Source organism: Corvus hawaiiensis, chromosome 9 (genome assembly GCF_020740725.1).
Source record: "Corvus hawaiiensis isolate bCorHaw1 chromosome 9, bCorHaw1.pri.cur, whole genome shotgun sequence".
NCBI classification, from domain to species: Eukaryota; Metazoa; Chordata; class Aves; order Passeriformes; family Corvidae; genus Corvus; species Corvus hawaiiensis.
The window spans coordinates 4,574,097-4,595,843 of record NC_063221.1 but is presented as its reverse complement, the minus strand read 5'-3'; the positions used below and the strand labels follow the sequence as shown (position 1 = coordinate 4,595,843).

Sequence of the window (21,747 nt, the reverse complement as noted above, 5' to 3'; positions counted from 1 at the left end):
GCAAGTTTGGCAGCTGAGACCGTGGGTGTGAAATGTGTGCTCCACCAGAAGTGAAGCTTCTGTTTCACGTGTCAAGATAAACATGTTTGTAAGTTCATGTAGACGTGACCCGTGGCAAAGGAGGTGCCAAAAATAACAGGCTCCATTCCAGCCTTGCAGATCTCCCTTTCTACAATTTTACCCCTATACTTTGCTCTTCCTCAAGTACTCCTCTACACGAGGCTGAATTTTATACTGAGATGGACAATTATCCCATAGATTTCCATAGGTTTACATACTTATGTTGTACCCAGGCAGCTTCAGGAGCATCTCGTATTCAGAGAGAGCAGATTGAGCTGAGTGAGACATCGTGCACTCCATAAAAAACCACCTGTTTTGTGAAGAGTAGCTTGTGATCTAACTACAGAGCTTGCTGGTTCAAGTTAATTCTGAAGAGTAGCTTGTGATCTAACTACAGAGCTTGCTGGTTTAAGTTAATTTTGAATGCTTCTGATTATTAAAAATGAAGAACAAATTCAGAGCACAGATCCTGCACAAACACAAAGTGGCTCTTGGGTCAAGCTCAGACTCACTCCTACAGCTGGCTTTCCCTTCCCCTGCTCCCACTGCCCAATCTTTATTTATGGGAGAAGGAAAATTTCACAAGTTGCCTTTGCACTTCTGTCAGGTTAAAAAATCCTAATAATCATGAATTACATAAAGGCCAGTGCTTGTGGTTAATCAGGCTGAAAAAAGCCAAGGGTTTGATTAACACTGTGTCAGATAAGCTTATCTCAAAGGCTGCTGAAATCTGTCCTTTCTTGGTAATGGGGTTAGAAGCAGCAACGCTCTGTCTAGAAACAATTACTCATGGTCAGATTCACTAGAACAAGGTCTGACAATACTTTATTTATAAGCTTCTTTAACAGCACCAGAAGGACTTGGGATTTAATAACCAAATGAACCCAATCTAATTCCTGGGGGGGGGGGGGTGTGTGTGTGTCACATGAAACTAAACTATGATCTGTGGTAAATAAATTTGGTGAAGGTCAATGGTTTTCAAGTTTTGGGGTTTTTTTCCAACTCCCTGAGCCACAAGTTGAGCCACTCCAGGGGACACAGACACCAGGCATGTCTTGAGCAGCTTTCTCCAATCCAGATCTCAGCACCACATTACACGTCACAGGAGGTCACACAAAAACGTTTCTTGGGAACATTTAAACAGCTTTCCAAAAATGTAAGCCAGTGCTGCATCACCCTTTAAATCAGGATGATGTATTCCCCCTTCCCTCCCTTTTGGGTGACAGTTACCTCACCGCCCAACCATCCACAAGACAAAATAACAAAAAGACACAGAGATACAGATAACAGAAATAACCATCTTCATGACATTAGTTGAAGCTTTTTTCTGGATATATATACATATATTTATATTTATACAGATACATACACATTCAAAAGATTATTTCCATGCAGTGCTTGGCGTGTGCTCTTACAGATCTGGGAGATATTTTTATTAATTTCTTTTTTCTTAATTACTTTGCCAAATTATGCCACACTACATGCCTCCATCACAAAATTACTCCAGGGAGTACATGACATTGGCCAAAGCTGTGAGTACACACACATCTTTCCATGAGGGGCTTCATTTATGCTGAGGTTTCCTTACCCTAAACTCCCTTTACTCCCTCACCAATCCAACTCCTTTCACTGCCAGCCCAGACAGACTCCTCAGAGTACCTTATTTCCCACAAAGGCATCACTTTTTAAGCACAGTAGCAGAAGGCTACATTATTCCATTTCTCTTCAACAAACACACAAACCCCACAAAATGGAGTAACAACATGAGAATAACAGTAACATTGGAGCCTCTTTTCTTGCAATTTTCCTCATCAATTCTAAGGTGTTTGCTTCTCTTTTGGCTCCTGTATACACTGAAAATGAGTAAATATCACGACTTGCAAAGAATTTTCAGCTAAGCCTATGTGCAAGAAGGGTAAAACCAAGACTAATCTCTAAACTAAACAGAGGTCTCAAAGCAAGGACGTTTAACTTATTTTAAGGACGTTTACTCCCAACACAACCATGCCGCTTGATTTTATCACAGGAAATAATTTCAGCCTCAGAGCCCCTTCTTGCCATTCTGAACCCCACAACACCACCTGGGTAAAGACATGGATTTTAACCCAAACAACAAGCAGCATTCTGATTTTTGAAGCCCAAGGCCATACCCATGTCACAGTTGTGCCAGTTGGGAGTCACCTTCCAATTTCACCTGTTTTGTTTTGCTTGTGCCAACACCTCCTTGCCGTGGTCCTCTGTAGGGCAGCAACTGTGAAAGGGCATTTTGAGGGGGACAAAGAGCCAACTCTTTGTGAAAACCAATAATTGATTTTATTACTCTTCCTCCTATTTTAAAAAGGACAAAAAATATTTATATAATATTAAGCTTCTAATATAACTTTGTAATACAGGAAGAGGAGTATGTAAAATTCACATTCCAAAGAATTTTTTTACCCTACCTCCCACTTTACATCAAGCTTGAACAACAAAAATGGAAAAATTTTTTCCTTGCAGTGCATATTTAGTCATTTGTTCAGGCTCTCACTAGTTTCATGTCATAATACTAGAATATGACTGCAGGAATATGTAATTGTTGTCAGAGCAAAACATTGGGCAGAGGATGGGAAACTTACTTTATAAAACTTAGAAGTTCAAGTGAAGCTTATAAAATCTCTTTAATATAGAATATATTTTGTTGTTACACAGCAGGGTGATACAATGGGATCACTTTCTGTGTCACATGGACCTTGCTGGCCATGCAAATGCTACAGCAGGAATTGTTCAAGGCTGACACAACCCACAAGACAAAAACACAGCACTATACTGTGGTTAATCCTTCAAAGCCTTAGCTAAGACAAACTAGACAAACTCTCCTTGGTGGTACTCTGTACTCATGTTCAGAAAAATAACATAACAGCTCTAAAAATATTTGCTAAATTTCTTTAGAAATAAATTGATTTAAAAAAAGGATTGCATTCACACTTTGTAAGGAATACTGCCAAGCATTAAAAGAGTCTATACTCAGGCAATTGAAGGTCTCCCCTTTCACAAACAAACCCTTCTCTACCTCTCCGTGGATGGTCATGTCCCTCAGGAAACCCACACTGTTCACTGGACTTCTCACTCTGCAGGAGAGACAGGCGGAAGTGTTGGCGCCTCATCCTGTGGGAAAGGTTTCTTCACACAGCTGCTAAAAAGCATCAATTAAGGTACAGAGTTTACAAGACAAGTGTGTAATTATTACATAAAGCTGCTCACCCAACCCTGTGTAAGACAGTTTTTTCTGTGCTTATTACAGACGGGGAAGAGAAACTACAGCTCTGTGATGCAACAGATCAGCTTTATAATTCAGATTAGTGCAGAAACACTGGAAAGTGGTACCACAGCATCAGCCCCCTGATGCAGGCTCCTTCAAGAAAGGGTTGGCACGAAGGGAAGAAGATGCACTGATGCAGATGGAAAGGGAGACCTTGACCACATCTCCTCTCACTCCTCAGTCTTGGTCTGGGTTCTCCTGCTCACACATTATTCTGATTCTCCTCCTGCTGCTGCCCCAAAGTCCCACTTCAGGATAGGTCACAGCCTTTTGCTCTTTTCCAGCTGTGAAATAGGTGCAAAAGGAACAGAATCGGCCTCTTCCCTCGTGAAACTGACGAAACAATTCCAAAATCCCCTGCTAAACCTGGTCCAGGGACAATCCAAGGGAAGAAGCAGAGAAAATGAGGCAAATGAAAACAAAACAAATGGGAAAAGACAAACAGAAGATGGGAGATGGCCGTCTGGCTGCCTGGGGCTTCTCAACATGGGAGATGTGCCAGCGGCCTCCTTTTCCCTCTTTTCTCCCATTCAAAGCTGAACAAGGCCGTAATCAAGATACCAGTATTTCCAAACTGGGAAATCAAAACTAAATCTAAACTAAATTTAGTGATCTAAACATTTTGGAGTTTTTCTTGGGAAAAGCTAAAAGGACCCATTAAACTTTACTAATCATTCCTTACTTGGCAGAGTTCATGCCTTTGATTCCTTCTAAATTAAACCTGGGACCTAACTAATAAAAATACACCTTCTGCTAGCAAATCGAGAGTAATTCCCAAAATTTTATCCTGAAAAGAGGTCAAGTAAAAATCCAAACAACCCCTAACTTTCTGCAGCTGCAGCAGTATCAAAGATGAAGGACTACCTTTACATTCCCCAGGTTTGCTGTTCCTACAAACTACCAGTGCCAGCAACCCACATCACCAGAGGTAGAAATACTCCCAGGTCACAAGGGCATAAGTTAGGGGAATTTAAGGAAAAAGGGAAAACAAAGAACTGTGTTCAGAAAGAACTTGATGTAAATGCCACAGAGGACACACACAAAGGAAGATTCCTCTTACAGTCTCTCCTGTGAAAATGTGAGGGTTTAAGGCCTCTTTGTCCCAGCACACTGTTCAAAAGTATTTATTTTCTTTTTCAGGCTGCTATTTTTAACCATAACTCAGAGAAAGGCCAGATCCCCACTGAGTGTCTGACTGCAGCTCCCAGACAGGCAGAGCCACGGCGTCACTTGCTGTGACAGGAATGTGGTGACACACAGCTCTGCAGGTCCGAGTTGCCTTGTTTCCTCCATGGGGCTGGTTTCACCAAAGTCCACTTTTATTCAGTGCAGTCAGCTCAGAGGGGTTCCATCCAGCCACCTGGTATGCCAAGTGCTGTGCATTATTCTTCTTCCTCCTGGACCACTTTCAGTTCCTCAAGCACTCATGAAAGCATCACTGAGAAGACAATGGTTACCACTGGTGTTTGTTTTCTCCATTTCTAAGAGGACTTCCCGGGAAGAAGCTCCACTCAGCTATTGTCCCTCTCACTAAACCTGTGCTTGAGGCTCCTTGGCCGCTCGGCTCTTCCGCCCCAATGTTTCAAAGCTCCTTCCTTCTTGAAAAAAAAAAGGAGATAAGTTGCCTCATTTCCTCTCCATTTATCTTTCACGTTCAAAAGGGCTTGTCACTTCATGACTTGAAAGGAAAAAACCAAATCCAAACCACGTTCTCCCTGTGCTGTGTTTGTACAGTGGGACCACGTGAGGTCTGGGCTCAGAAAGGCAGCTGGGCAGGTTATTATTAAGAAGAGGAAATTTGTTCCTGAGAATTTATTGGGAAATGGGTCGGTGAGAACTCTCCTGCTGGCTCAAAGTGACCTTGCGCCTCTCAAGGCCTTCATCATGGCCCTCCATGTACAGACACACCAAAAGGCTCTGCCTGTACACCAGGATCTGTGGCTACACCTAGCCAGCAGACGTTCAAGGCTTGGCTTTATATGCATGGTGGCAATGCTTCAGTCAGTGCATTTAACAGTTTGCTTTCATCGCTCTTGCCTTTGTATGACTGGTTATGGAGCTCCAGTTTTGGAAGTCTCAGCTCTTCCATCAAAGGTCTCTATGAAATTCTCCCCATCAATACAGTCTGAGCTCCTGCCACTGTGGATGCTGATACATTCTCTCTTGCTAGAGAAGAGTATGTTTGGCTTGTCTGTATCAAAACTTAAATTCTTCATCTTTCTGTGTTTTGCAAAATGCTTCATACAGGGCATCAAGAAAAAAGCAGCCCTAAGAATGCAATGTGCAAGAGCTGCATGATAAGGGTTTTATCTGGCAAATTTATGTATGTCAGATCACATTTTCACTTTGTGAATGCAGAAGTAATCACTAGTAGTGCGACTTTAAACATATTTAGCCCCTGTCTAACAATGCTCATTTTGAGTCTCATCCAAACCTGAATTCCTCCAAAGGCTGCCTGCATTTCCTCACTAGAGCTACATTTCAAGCCATGTTTGCATTTTTCAAGGGTGGCTTAAAGGCAGCTGTGGCTTTCTGAGAAACAAATACAGGGAAAAACACATAAACCCATGTTCAATCTTCATTTGAGCTGATGGGACTTCACCAGCCTGATGAGATGAAAGATGAGCCCTGAATTCTATGAAATATTTTCCCACTTAACAGCATCTGGTGTGGCTTCAAAACACCCTCAAGAGCTCCTGAATCCACAACAACCTTTCAGAGACTTTTCTACCCCTTATTACTACTCCCAAACACTTTTACTATACAATCAATCATCCCTTCCAACAACATGCTGCTCAGGCTGTGTGCTACTCATGCAACAGCAGAACTTTTCGCTACCCTGAGATACTGTTTCTCTGCTATTTGCCCTTTCAAGCATCTCTGAGCCAACCGTTTCACCAACTGTTTCACCACAGGTTTTGCATGAACCCAGCAGCTTCACGCAAACAGGCAGGCTCTTGATTAAGGAAAAAGCAGAGCAGTGAAAAGGGTGATAGACAAGAACAAGCCAGGAATTCTGGAAAAGTGTGTTCACAAAACCCACCAATATGATTCATGGGGTTTTTATAATTTCCAGTGAATAAAAACATAGATAGTGTTGAAAAAAATGCATCTTATGATCTCTGCTCTACTCTGAGCTTTACTAGCAAAAGTACACCAAACCTTCAAAAACAAGCCAGTCAGGCTGAACCTTCTGGCTCCAAAGGTTTGGGCTTAAATGGAGTCAGGACTTTTTCTCTGCAAGTCTCAGAAATGCCGAGGTCAGGACAACAAAACACAGGCCTCAGATTTAACATCCTGGTTTCCAATCGTGCTTGCAGGCAGGTCCCTCTGAGGGACATGTGCCTTAGCCAACAGCCACAAATTCATAGTCCAGGAGATGACAGTCTTCTTACAACCCCTTCTGAACAAGTAATGAGGTCAGGTCCTTTTATTGTAATTATTTCCCCTTTAGAAGCACCTCTGGCCCTAAGAAGATACACACATTGAAAATTCAAAGGCATTTTTCAAAATTACTTTTGCTGTCACCAATGTGAGGCAACTCCTCCTGTTTCCAGAACAACTGGTACCAACCACCAGCGCTAGGTGGATGCTCAGCACCACTGAAGCCAAGCTGAAGCTCTAAATGCCAACTGATGTTCTAAAAATTACAATTTTTGAGTGTATTAAAAATATCTGTTTAGTGTGCTTAAGAAGAACCTGCTGAGAGAAACACGAAAGCATCAGATCTTATCTCATTCAAGAATGACTAGTACAGAGCAACACCAACAAAGTTAGAGGAGATCATGCAGCCCTGGCTTCCAGACTGAGCAGATACCCTGACATGCTTTTTAAACTCTTTATCTCCAAGGGTTCCTTGGATTTGTAAAATACCGTATCTTGAAACTGAAAGAAAACACAGAAATGTGTTCAAGACATACCCACAACACAGAAGTAAAACTGTTTCCTGAGCCAGCAAACATGGCTTGGTTTTTTAAAAAAGGTATTTAAATGAAAATAGAAATCTCTTAAGTGCATTAGATCCAGATTTTTTGCAAATCTGCTCTGGCAAACTCATTTTTTGAACATACACTCTTCTCTGCTTGTCTACTGTATATAAGTTGCATATATTCTGATTAACATTATTCAGCCCAGAATAATTACACATCAGAGAGATGCCTAATAAGCTCATCTTTAAACTCTGCAGAGCTAAAAAAAGATCCCAAGCATATTTTATGAATATAGGATGGCGTCAGCTGACAGATATACGGCACAATCCATTTTATTGTGGTTGCAAACAAGAGCCACATGAATTAATGTTATGGGCTTGTCTTTGCATTATTCAGGACGATGGGACTTCTGAAGGAAAGCAAGAGTGTGTTCTGGAATTGTGAGACTTCACTGTGAAGATAAAAGAAAATTAATCACACAATATGGTAAAGAAAATACAGAATATAAGCAAAACTGTGTTTTACCAGCAGCATGCACTTCACTGGAAGATTCCGTAAGACTTTCTGAATCAAACAGCTGCTACAAGAAGTAACAATGAATCAAAACATTTGGATTTACAACTGGAATTGACAAAGAAATATTTTCAGTTACTATAACCATATTGTTTTAGACTTACTTCAGACAAAAGCTATTTCAACAGGAAAACCTGTCTTAGCCAACAGCTGGAAATCTCATAGCCTTATTCTGGAAGGAAGGGGGACTGTTACTTTTTACAGATGTCTCCATTCTCCTCATCCAAGCAGAGTTAAATCTCTGAATAGAGAGATGGGCCCCATCTGAGACACAGCTCTCACATCCTCCTAAGGCTGTGCACACTCACACCCCTGGCACCAATTCAGCCAAGGCGACCGAACACAACGGCCACAGAAACTCAATACTGTGCAGCATCCCCAAACTCAGCCTGAGTTTTGGGGCAGCCCCTCGTCACTTCCAACAGCAGAACTCCAGACACTCAGCTGTCAGGGAGGCTGGATTTTATTTTAAAAGCAGCTCTTTTGCAGATGGTAACAATCAAATCCAGCCAGTGCTTCCCTCCACTGCTCAGCCCCAACACCCTGTGAGATCCAGGTTTAGGAGCACCCACCAAGGCAAGCGTGAATTCGGTTTCTGGCCACAAAAGTAACACCTGCCAATGCCGAGTGCTATGGAAAGAGCACAGCAACTTTTCAGTTGACCACACTTCCTGCTGCCTGAGTATTTAAGGCACACGAAGGAAAAGCCATGTAGCAAGAGATGAGTAACTAACAAACCACAAGCTCTTGCTCAAAATTACCATGTAGTATTTTACATTCTTAGCAACACACTGATGTGGGACATTTGTTTATGCTGGTAACTCCTTTGTCTCCTGGTGTGGTATCAGCTTTAGTCACCCCCATTCTGGTACGGGATGTGCTGAGCCTCTTCGTATTTTTTCCAGTTGTAAGGGAAGTTGGTGCTGAGTTCAGATGGGGCCTTCCTCCTTCATTCACTCGGAACTCAGCTTCTTCCTCAAACAAGCCCAGTGCTGCCTCAGTTTTTGATGTCATCACTACGTGGCCACAGCTCCTAAGGGATCACCATGAACACACCAAGCCCAGTCTTCAAAGTCTTCCCCAGAAGCTTCTTTTGTCGCAGATCTCGGGTGTGTGTCACACCAAATATAGCCTCAATTTTGTTTTGGGCACTCTTCCCCCCCACTGCTTCCCTTGGGTTTCGTAGGACATCATGGAAACATGGAATACTAGAATCATTCAGGTTGGAAAACCCTCCCAGATCACTGAGTCCAAGCTGTGCCTGATGCCCACCTTGTCTCCAGCCCAGAGCACTGAGTGCCATGTCCAGGCCTTCCTTGGATACCTCCAGGGATGGGGATTCAAAACCTCCCTGGGCAGCGCCTGACAATGCCTGACCACCCTTTCCATGATGCTAAACCTGAATCTCCCCTGGCACAGCTTGAGGCCATTTCCTCTTGTCGTGTCAAAAGGACAGCTTTGTTCCAGAGGAAGTGTCCAAGGCCAGGTTGGACAGAGCTTGGAGCAACCTGGGATAGTGGAAGGTGTCCCTGCCCATGGCAGTGGGTGGAACTGATGAGTTTTAAGGATCCCTTTCAATCCAAGCCATTCTATGACTGAGCTTTTCTCCTCCAAAAGCACCATAAAAGCCACCATCAGCTTTGATCAGCTGACAATCTGGAGGACCTTGCAGACACATCAGATGCAGCCCTGACATCCGCCCCTCAGCCATGCTCACAAACCATCACTCACCTCACACACTCCTCGTGTCAGTAGTTCTGCTGCTACTTCCTGGGCTCAGAACAAAGACTGATGGAGCACAAGCAGCAGTAGTTAAAATTACTTTCCTTCACAATCACACCTAAAAATACCATCTTCTAATCAACCTCATATGGTACCTGCCCCATTTCATTGCAGAGCTCTGAAAGTTTGTGGCATAGTGAGCTGGAAATAGCAGGAACTTGATTTATATTTAAAAGCAGGTAAATACCACCCCAGAGAACCAGATCTATGACTACTACAGAATGTAAAGCTGGACGAAACGTGTCACTTATAGGAGAAGCTCCCACATGGCTTCTGTCACCTTCTTTTCCTGATTTAGAGAAGTGCTAAGTGCCTGAGCACAGGCAGAACCTGGCTGGAAGTTTGGGGAGAGCATCAAAATCATCGGTTCCCAAAAAAATTAAGCACCAGGTTTGTCAAGCCCCAAATTAACAGCCATAACTCCTCATGCATGAAATCGAACAGCAGCACAGGATCTCAGCAGGAAGATCAGCTGAGCAATGCCTGCATGGCACTTTGTACCTTGGCAGGTGTACAGGAAATCTCAGAAGGAAAGAAAAAACCCAAACAACGAATCTGGGGCTTCCTACTGAACTAAGCAGTAGAAAAATATACCAAAGATAAGCCTTTGCACCCTGGCCTTCGTCAAGCACCACTGATGCGTTCAGGGCTTCAGATCCACAGAGCTTTTCCACTCACACTTAAGCCTATAAGGTACAAAGTTGTGTTTGCTTTGCCCACATGGGTGAACAGCTGCTGCTAGCTGTGGGCTTTGCAGCTTTTTCTAGCCTGCACAGAGGGCAAACATGGAAACAACAGGGTTTAGTCCAGCAGGTGAACATGGGCAGTGGTCAGAAACCTTCCTTTCCCACTCGCCTCCAGTTTCCCTTATTCCACCCCTATGGCCCCCAAACCCTTCCCTTCCCTGCAGGACATGCCTGAGCTGCTCAAAAGAACATCCAAAGAGAGGAAAACATGTTTTCTTTAGCTTAATTCACAAAAAAACCCCAACCAACCACCAAAAAAAAAAAAAAAAACCAAAACAAAAACCCAAAACAAACAAACAACCCCAGAAAACCCCATAACCCCAAAACCCTTATCCATTTTAGCTGCAGTTTTCTCAAAATAGCAATTTGGGGCAGATGCTCAGCATGGAAACTTCAGTGTGGACAGCTGAGGGCTGGCAAAGCCTCATCTGCAACTGCAAACACTGGAAAGTGTCTGGCAGACTAAATCACAGTGATATTACTTTACAGAATACTCTTAAAGAGCAAAAAAGCCTTTTTTTCCTTTCTTTTGCACAGACCTCGCCATTAAATCTTTGCCTGGGGATGATGAAAACTTGCCCTTCCTCTAGTGTGATCACGGCAGTATTGGAATATCAAGTGAAAATACATAAAGATCCTCTGTATCATGCCCAATAAAATCAAGCTGGCCTTTAGATGACATTCACCCAAGGCATTTAACATCCCCAATCCTGCTCCAAGGATTGTGTCTTCAGTTACCAACGTCACAACAATGCCCTGCAGAGAATCACAGCACAAACAGCAACTGTGGTTTCATGCAGAGGAAGGGAAATACCACGTGAAGCTTCAGAAATGCCTTCCTGAGACAGGAGATGAGAGAGGCTGAGCGAGACGGATGATGAGTGGCACGATGGTGCTGGCATCTTCTGTAAATTTGAAGAAGCAAATTTGAAGTGTACCTCCGCAAAGAGCAAGGAAAAGCTCTTTGGCAGGCAGCAAATTTCCAGATACAGCACATGAGGGTGATTTTTTTAGCTGAGGTCCCAAGCACAATGAACCAAAAATCAGTAGTAAATGGGCCATCCCAGGAAGTGAGCAGGGATCTGATATGCATGGCTAGAAGAGGTCTCCGAGCCCTGCAAAACCTGCAGCTCCCTTCACAGGGAACATAAACCTCCAGGGGAAACCCCGGATGATTTTGTAACATACAGAAGCTGTAGGTATTTTTTTCTAAGGTTGGATGTGAAAGCATTTAGTGACAGGCTGAGAGAGCTGGGATTGTTCATACTGGAGAAGAGAAGGCTTCAGGGAGAGCTTTTTGAAGCCTTTCAGAACTTTTAAGGGGGCTTATAAAAAATGAAGGACAGGGCAGATAGTGACAGGACAAGGAGGAGTGGTTTTAAACTGCCAGAGGGCAGGGCTAGATGTGATATTGGGAAGAAATTGTTCTCTGTGAGGGTGGTGAGGCCCTGACACAGGTGGCCCAGAGAAGTTGTGGCTGTCTCTGGATCCCTGGAAGTGTTCAAGGCCAGGTTGAACAGGGCTTGGAGCAACCTGGGATACTGGAAGGTGTCCCTGCCTGTGGCAGGGGATGAAGGAGATGGGTTTTAAAGTCCCTTCCCACCCAAACCATTCCATGATTCTATGATTCCATGATCCTGGGTGCTTAAGCGTCCAGCTGGTCCCCAGCACGTGTGTCACTCGTTGACTCTGCCTGCTGGGATCCATCAGCAGGATGCAGCTGGAGCTGCCGCAGGGGCTGCCCCTGCTCCGAGGTCCTATGTCTTCACTTCCCTGGACCTCTGCTTTAGCTTTGCCTGCTTACACAGTAAAGAACCAGGAACAAGGATTACCTTATGATGTCTGTGCCACACTCCTTGTGAGGACCAACATGCCTGCCCAACGGCAGCCCACATGGAACTGAGGTGTAAATGACCTTTTCTGCAGATTACCTGTTGCAATGCATGAGAGCCACATCCAAAGCGTGCCCTAACCCTAGAAGCACAACACGGAATGAACCTGGGAAAACACCAGCATTTAGGGGAGCTATGAACAGACTGTCTTACAGCATTACCAAAGATCTCCTTACAAGCTCTCTGTGGTTTGAAAAGGCATCACTGGTTCTGGTGGTGTCGGGGAGAGCCCACAAACTGCCAGGCACAGCCACGGGCCGCTTTTCTCAGCAGGAACCGCTAACAGGAGCATGCCCCATGCTCACTCTTTAAGCAGTGACATGTAAAAAACCCAACCTGGAGATGAGCTGACACACTCACTTTGCAAAAAGCTCTAAAGCAGAATTCCTTCTGGAGGACAGATCATGGCTCGCTCGTGGGAAGGTACAGGAAGTGGGCAGCAATCCAAAAACCTGCTGCTCTTTTCCACCGAGGAGTGGAGTTGCCGCAGCCCGTGGCTGCAGCTGTGCCAGCCCTGGAGCAGCTTGGCTTGAGGCGGTCCCACAGCAGCACACACTGCTCTGACCCAAGGGTGGCACAGCTGCGGCCCCTCAGGCCCCTCAGAGCCCCGGAGTGTGACCAAGCACCTGCAGCAGCACCCACCCAGCGCCTCGGCCGCGCTCCAACAGCTGCAGCAGTGCCTCCCCTCTTCACACCCCAAAAACCACCCGGGAGACGCAGGGCACCCAACAGGGAGCGCACAAAAGCACTGACAGTGTCGTGCACAACATGGGTGGCGTCCCTGCAGCATTGCCCGCTCCTCGGGAGCCATGGGGTGCAGGGCATGGCACAACTACAGGCTTAGGACCCATCTCATCACAAACAGCACCCAAAAGGTCATTTGAATCACTAGTTTCAGCTTAGAAAATTTAGTTAGAAAATAACTACTCCTGATCTCACTTAGTTTCCTAAAAGAGTATCAACCATACAAAAATTATCTACATACTTTTGAAAACTATACTGCTTTTAACCTCTTACTCATGTATTCAGAAGAGCCCAAGAGTCAGCCTCACTTTTGTTTTCTGCTTCCTGCACTGTAGCTAAGACAAGTCCCTAGCTTTAAAAAACATGCAATAAAAAAAGATGCAATAACTAAGTAACAACTTTGGTAGTACTACTACAATGACCTAAATATTTTGGCGTAAAGCTTCTGTACTACCCAAAGTGTAAGAGCAACTACTTGGCCGGACCTATGAACAAATATCACAGAAGCATGAAAATGAAAGGCTTATGAATTCAAGATTTAGCACTTAATTAAATACCTAGAGAAACGAAGTCACTAAAATCTTAGTTTATACATACCAACATAAGCTCCAATGTAGAATCAGCAGCAAACTTTTTTTAATATACGTAAGACTACTAGAAAGACACAGGATAAAGATTTTAGGAGACCCAGGCAGGTGAATCCTTTCTTCACAGAAGTTTGAGCTATTTGCACAAGCTTTAATCTTGCTTTGATGTAAGAGTTCGCCTTGTTTCATCACTGTCCTTTAACTGCAAAAGCAAGTAAAATGCTTGCAAGTATGTTCAAAAACTTGAAACCACTTTTAATTGTTCTCTAAGTGTGAAGAGAACAGCATGGGTATTCCATGCAAAGGAAAAAGCTGTACTTTAAAAGCACATTCCTTATGAATATCATTCTTCCCCACCTAGACACTGGCTCTGCAGCTGCCACTGCCCAAAGGCACCAGCAACAAAGCTGCTTTCATTATCTCAGAGCTGGCTTTTCTCCCTTTGATACCAATAAAATGTCTATCAGATGCAAAGACTGTCTTAAAATTTGTGGCCAAGCTGCACTAATTTAAGAACTTCCAGTCTTCAAGATTTTGGGAAACATTAAGTACAAAGGCACAGCACACTTACAGTGTGTCTCTCAATTACAGATACTGGGGCAAGGATGAGCCTGTTTCTCACTTCTTCTATTGAAATATTCTTTCCATTGATCCCTGTGCCTGATTCAACATTGTATGTAGTTTCTTCTACAAGTGACAAGAAAAGCATAAAAAATGCCACGTGTCTTCCCCTACAACGCTGTGGTTTCCCTTCCCTCACATTACCCAAAAAAAGACCAGAAAAAAGCCACCTTTCATTTTTCAGGCCCAGTGATGCAGCACATCATCTTTAAGGGTAGTTCTTGTATGTAGGTTGCTGTGGTGTAAAGGCTTGAGATGATCCTGCTGAACAGGCATGGAGCCTATCACAGCTCTGGGACACAAAATGGGGAACTGGGATTTCTGGGTTTAGGAAAATCTCAAGCCATTTACAGAAGGTAAATGGGGTGTGATCACAGACAATCCTTCTACTGACAAACTAATGAATGAAAACTGAAAAATTTCACCTCCTGCTTTGATTAGGGAAATCTTGACCATGCCTGTTGCAAGATAACATGACTGGAAACTTCCAAAATTGCTCATGGAGTTTTTGAGAGAAGTTAATAATGGACTATTTGAGCAATGGAAATTGAACAGAGAAGGTATATCCTGCTTTAGTCTCCCAAAGCTGAATCTGAAAGTCACCAAGAACAGTAAATTCTGTTCACATGGGTGGCAAATACCTTTCCCATCAATCACATCCCTGGATGCCTTTTGCTTGCATTCAGTTGAAACATAAGAAACAGCACTTGGCCCCTTGAATTAAAGGCCATAAAACCCAAAGAGAAGCTGCCTCTCCTTTCCAGCACAGGCAGGCACCATTTATCAAAACTATGGGATGAAAATCTGCCACTGGCTCCAAAAGCAACAATCTCTCTGAGCACTAAAACTTCTCAGAAAACAAGTAAAGCCAAAAGGATTTTCCTTGAAAAATCTCACTTCTTACAATCTTCAAGAACTTGGAAACTTTGCAAGTTGCATATAATAGAATTTTACATGCCTATTGAAATCTGAATTTCCTGTGCACTTTACTTCACTTCTTCCTTCCGTGGGTATTTATCCGTATTTGGATTGGACTAGATGGCACTACCATGAATTCGGAATTTAATACGTGCTTGTGAATGAAAACATTATTCTGCCTCTTCCTTAGATTTTGGGAGTTGCAGGTAAATCCAATCAGCTTTTACCATAAACCTCACCAGATGAAAAGGAAAAGCAGCCTCTAAGAGCTACAAACTAGATGCAGTTAAGTCCAGAGAGACCCCACATTCATAGAATTTGGTTGGAATGACCTTAAAGCCCATCTCATTCCACCCCCTGCCAGTAGCAGGGACACCTTCCACTAGGCCAGGAAGTTGCTCCACACCCTGTCCAATCTGGCCTTGGACACTTCCAGGGATGGGACACTCCTGGCTCTGTATGATGCCACAACCATGCTCACCTGCAGAAAATGGAAGAGAGAACTTCTGGAACACGGCACAACCCAGCTTGGAACAGGCTGGGAGCAAAGGCAGGGAGTGCAGCCAGACTTGTAGAGAGCCCTGCTGTACTTGCAGTCACACACCAAATTAAAACCAGAAGGATAAGTGACAGTTTAAAGCAGAAAATCCAACATCCAGTCTGAGTCCCTGTCCAAAAAAAGGCCAACTTTTCCACAATTAATTCCAAGTAATTCTTCCATCCTCCAGCTCTCCTGCTCCCACCTTTGTGTACACTGGCTGAGACTTTCACTCCAGAGTTGTATCAGGCGCTTGGGTTCTGTCCCTCGAGTCGGTAGGACTCATCTCCATACCACTGCTGGAATTTATTCAGCTGGCTTCCTGGAAAGCTAATGACCCATTTCCTATCTTGTCTTTCAAGTAAAGGGTAAACAAGGCTCCTCTTCAGCCTCTAAAATGGGACAGCATAGGAGTCTCTCTGCTTTTTCAAGTATGCTGCATCTTGTAGGAACACACCTACAGCGTGTGATCGTTGTGCAAAATCCTGACTTAATTAACACCACAATGAAATTCCTAAGTAAAACAAATGGCTAGAAAGAAGTTTCTTACAGACATTTATTAACAGCTTTCACTGTCACCTCAAAAGAACAACGTGCAGAAGGTCTGCCTGGAAAAACTTCCTAAACAATGAGGAAATCCACAGGGTGCATCCCAGGTGCCGCAGGGTGACAGCACTGCCACTGTGCCCTGAGCTGGGGCTCAGGTCCCACCTGCCTGGGGGAGGAAATAGATGGAAAAGAAGGGAAGGAAGAAACTGCATTTAAACAAATAAATCCAAAGCAAATAACTACAAAGGCTCATCCTCCGGACAGATGTCTGTTTACAGAAATGGGTAGCCAGGATATGGTTAAGCACACCAAGCACCTTTAAGAAAAAACAACCTTCAGAGAAGTTCAATTTTTCATACGCTGAACTGTTTTGGAGACACACCTGTTGAAATTACTGGTGTTGGCTGCTTGAAATTTTTCCACTTCTACAAATTAAAAAAAAATTAATCCCAACACAAGACAAGAGAAGAGCTTGGTCCTCTACTGCTTCTGCTGCTGAGATTGCAGAAATGGAAAATCATCGAGACTTTAAGGGCATTTCCATCTTTGCCCGCTGTGAGATCCTCATCCTTGATTGTTTCCTGTCTGCTAGTAGAGACACTAAGCAACACTTTGCCATCAGTAATGATGACACCTCCAGCACAATCTCACAGGACATACCACTAAGTTGCTTTAGCAATTCAGCTAAATTCAGCTGATTCCTGAATTTCACGATTGCACCCCGAGCCCGTAACTCCCCACCACCGCCCTGGACCGCTCCCTCTTGGGTGTAGCACTCCTTAAGCATCATTAAACAATTCACCCAACAAACAACTCCCATCATAAGTTTAGCCCATGCCTCATCAAACTGAGAGCACAAATCTTTTTAATAAACTCTTTTCACATGACCAACTCCCAGTCTCTTAATTATTACTGCCATGTTTTAAAATCCGTTTCACTCACATCCTGAATAATCCCCATGTAGTCCCACCAAAACCCCACAAAGCAGGATTATCTCTGCCACAAGTCGTCTTTTTCAAGGCCCCAGTCCAAAACCTAGAGGAATTACTATAAAATTTTCTTTTCAGAGGGCTTTAAATCATTTTACTCCTTACAATGTGTGTGTATTTAAAATATCTTATGGATCTTAAATAGGTGGAAAAATTTATTTTTCCATAGGTCTGGTTAGAAAAACAGGCTTGTGCTGCACAGCACAGAAGACACCTTTGAAACTGCTATTGTTTCCAGACTAGCAGTGCTGCAGTGCCTGTGGCCTGGCTTTCTCCCACTTCCCCCTAAATATCCTCCCCACACCTTCTCCCAGAGACACAAACTGTCCCCACTGCTCACAGGAGTGCCTGCTAACTCATTTTTCCATTATTTCACTATGACATTCATCTCCTTCAGGTAGGAGTAAGGAATATCAAGTCTTGACGTGTTATTCACAATTTCATCCCCCAACAACGACCAATTTTCATTAATTTCTACTTGACAAAGACAAAAGATGTTGCGATGGCTTGCAAAATGTAACTTCATGAGATATAAATACATACATAGATTTTCTGAGTGTAGAAATTGTTTTGCAAAGCATTTTCATCCCCAACTAAGTGTTTAGGCAGTTGATTCAAACTTCACAATGAAGATCCCTGCCCTTGCAGTTTCAAACACAACCTCGATTTCCCTGGGAAGACCACCCAGAAATCACACATTGGCATCATCTATTCTCTTCTTAGGCATTGTTTGCTGCACGGGATGCACATTACCAGGTCAATAATTACATTTGCTGACTTTCAGGTCATGATATTGCCCAAGTATTACCCTGTGTACAACCACACACAGCTTTGCAAGTTGGCTGGTTCAGTCCTACCACATCCTCCCTAAGAGCATGGGAGCTGGAAGCAGTTTTAGGTGGAAATCCCAGGCTTGGCATTCAGTAACTGAGACACCGCGTGGGATGCCTTCCTGGTTTTCTCTGGGATTCATTTCTCCAGCTGGTCTGACAAGGCTCACCCCAATTCACCCACAGGGAACCGCAGACAGCAAAGCAGCTCCCAGGCTCTACCCAGCGGTGCCTGTGCTGAGGGCAGGTTCTTGAGGGGTTATAGAGGCACCTGTTTGACTGGGTTTGCATATTTTCAACATAATTTTACATCTCACATAATTCTTGTCCTCGTTTGGTTCTCTCATCCCACAAACAACATGAGCAGACAGGCTTTTGGAAGTCAGAAAACCTGTAGAACTGTACCTGTGTTGATGTAGAAGCTGTAACATGGAATTGTGGAATATCCAGAGTTGGAACAGACCCACAAGAATCATCAAGTCCAACTCCTGCCCTGCACAGGACATCCACCGCCTTTAATGCTCAGCCCCTCATTTCCATTCATTACATTGTGCTTTAGCTTAAATGTTGTCTAAGTGAACTACAAGGCTTTACCACCCATTTAATTTCAGACAAATTAAATTACCATTACAGCAACGAGAAATTAAATTACACCATCATGAAAACAACTATGAACTACACCAAGCTCTCACCTGAAGTAATACTCAGGATTTCCTGTCTTGAGGCTACTGGTATTTGGACCAATATGAGTGAGCAACCCAAAATGCACAAAGTTTGGACAGTGTTGCTGGCTCCTTGGGCTTGCTGTCTCCCCATCTCCCTCCCTCACCAGTGCTGTCCCATTCCAGCACTATGGACTGATAATCCTGCTGACAAAAAGCAAGCCTTTCCCTTTCCTTCTTACTGAGGACACCCCTGCATCACCTGTGGAGGAAAAGAACCCCAAAAGCTGCCATCCCACCAGAAAAACTCAACTAAGCTTCACAAAGCCAACTAAAAAACGTACTGCTTATTCAAGCTACAGACTCAGTGCTTCCACATGGTCCCTCTTGGAATGAGGGGAGCTCATCACAGAGCTCCTCTGCAAATAGACACACCCAGGTGTGTAAGACAGAGAGGCAAGGCCTGAATCTCACAGACTCCAGCCTAACATCAGCACTAGGTTTGGTGAGTTGGCTGGATCACACTGTTTCCATTTAAGATGCTCTTCACAATTCTTTTTCCTCCTCGGAAGTGCTAATTCACAGGCAGCCACGGTATGAAGTGCCTCATTAATTATTTTTCCAAGCAGGAGCTTAGAGTGGGGGATCCTCACAGCACGAACAGCAGACGTGAGCCAGGGGATGAGCACAGGATTTTAATTCCTTCTTCCACAGTGATTTCCCTCTGGCTCTTGCCTGTGCAAAGACATGATGGGCAAACAAGGGCTGTGTCTGGAGTGCTGCAAAGCTCTCAGCATGACCAAGGCACCCTCTCTGTGAGCAGCAGGCAAGTCTCAGACACGCACATCCAGCCCTACTTCACACACAGGGATTTCCCAACCTTTCAGCATTAGCTCCCAGTTCTACTTCTAGATGATGTCCAAGGCAAAGACCTGCATGATTTCCCCATAACTAATAAGGTCCCTGAATTTTCTAATATTTTTTCTTCTTTTTTTTTTTTTTTTTTTTTTTCCTTTTTTTCCAGTAAATAGACATCAACCTTTTCAGGTGCTCACAACTCAGGGACCAGAAACTTGAAATGCTGAACTGTGGAAATGCAACTTTGGCTGCAGCATGGGGATGAATGTAAAGAAAAATAGAAATCCATGGAATCCATGGGGACTGCACCTTCATGTCTCTGATGGGACTTGAAACCACCCTCAATGGGGTAGGAAAAAAGGACAATACTGATAGGACACTGTCGAAAAATCTCAGTGTGTGAGGTCAGTAGCTCTGCTGACTGCTTTTTGGGTAACAGCCATTTAATAACTGGCCATCCTTCCCAACACAGGAATCTCTTGAAAGACCCACTGTGATTTCAAGAGTCCTAATAGAGGAACGGCTCAGTGTTTGCACTCCCTCTGCACCACAAAAAAATCCCAAAGCAAAGAAATCCAAGGACCAGCTGGGCTGTGGGCACCACCCAGGAGTCCCCCTCCGGCCCGAATCCTGAGCACAGAGTTTGATCTCCCAGCCCACAACAGAGAGGGCTCTCGCAGGCTCCACACGCATCATACATCAAGTGCTAGAACTGGGCTTCCTTTTCTCATGCAAACTTTTATCCCACTTATAAATCTCCAGCCTTAAAATTTACTTTGCAAATACTTTACCTGCTGCCTGAGAGATAAGCAGCACAGGTAAGAGTAAGCTGTGTTTCATACAGAATTGCTCAAGTAACAAAAAGACTCCCTAAATGCCAGAATTACACTCTTTTCCTTCATAGTTTAATAGCAATATACATAACTTAAAGCCTTTTTTGTTGTTGTTTGCTCTCTCTCTCTCCTAACATTTCAATGGGATAAAGAGCTGTCCTTACACAGTCAGACTGGTTTACCTCAGTACGCACCTAGCAGTGCTGCCACTGCCTCCAAGGGGCTTGGTAAAGCATCAGCCCATATGGTGCCGGTTGGATTCACACTGGCAAAGCCCGGTGCCTCGGAAGCTGCCGGGTCTGGAGAACCGGGATTTGTCACACAGACTCAGCCGCAGCGCTCCACGCTCTCTCAAGTTTCACCGTCTACTTATCGCTCCCTCAGCGGGAACTTCTAAAGCATCACCCTTAAGAAAGTGCTCCAAACTACATCGGACGCTGAGAGTCAGCCCAACCCGCGCTGTCCCGCCGGCTGGCAACCCGCGGGGCTCCCGCAGCGCTGCCGGCGGCTTTCCCGAGCCCCGGGGCTCCCGGAGCGCAGCGCTGCGCCGGTCCCCTAGCCCCGTACCTCGGATGTAGGCGCACTTTCCGTCGTCCAGCGGCGCGGAGGCAGAGGCACCCATGGCTCCGTGAGCTGCGGTCCCGCCGAGCCCGAGCCGCTCCCGCCGCTTCCTCCGCAGGCACCGCCCCCGGCCCTGGCCCTGCCCCGCCCCTCCCGGGAGGGACCCGCGGCTGCCCCGCGCCCCGCGGCGGCTCCGGCCCCCGGCACGCCTGTGCCCGGTGCTCTCTGTGCCCCGCTCTGCTCTGCCTCACTGTCACTCGTCAGCGCAAAATCCGCATCCCCTTGGAGACACGGTTACAACCTCCAGAGTTAAAGACCGTGCCAAAGTAAAAGCACAGTTAAACAGGACCAAAATACTTCTCCTGGAGGTGTCCAGAAGGCAGCTGGGTCTGGCGCTGGGTGATGTGTGCAGTGGCTTAGGAGTGACAGTGGCAGTGCTGGGGTGACATTTGAACTCGATGATTTTAGAGGTCTTTTCCAACCTTGATGATTCTATGATTCTGTGATTAAAGGCCCTGGCACAGGATGACCATAGGAGCTGTGGTTGCCTCATCCCTGGAAGTGTCCAAGGCCAGGCTGGATGGGGCTTGGAGCAACTTGGGCTAGTGGAAGGCGTCCCTGCCCATGGCAGGGGGTGGAATGAGATGATTTCAAGGTCCCTTCCAACCCAACCCATTCCATCCTTCTGTAATTCTGTGATTTATGGCTCAGTCTTCAGGGCCGTATTGTCCCACTCTTCCCAGGAATATAGCATATTGCTATTGCATGTTTGATTCC

The 21,747-nt window shown here is 44.8% G+C and overlaps 1 protein-coding gene across 1 annotated transcript in view; it reads right to left on the bottom strand.

Annotated features, from left to right (window-relative positions):
* The window catches only part of NIBAN1 (niban apoptosis regulator 1), a 64,621-nt gene extending 43,551 nt beyond the window's left edge, over positions 1-21,070 (bottom strand). The window contains exon 1 of the mRNA XM_048312241.1: positions 20,977-21,070. Within this exon, the coding sequence (XP_048168198.1) occupies positions 20,977-21,031 (55 nt within the window). The 5' untranslated portion in view covers positions 21,032-21,070. The remainder of the gene's footprint in view (positions 1-20,976) is intronic.
* Positions 21,071-21,747: the final 677 nt, after the last annotated feature.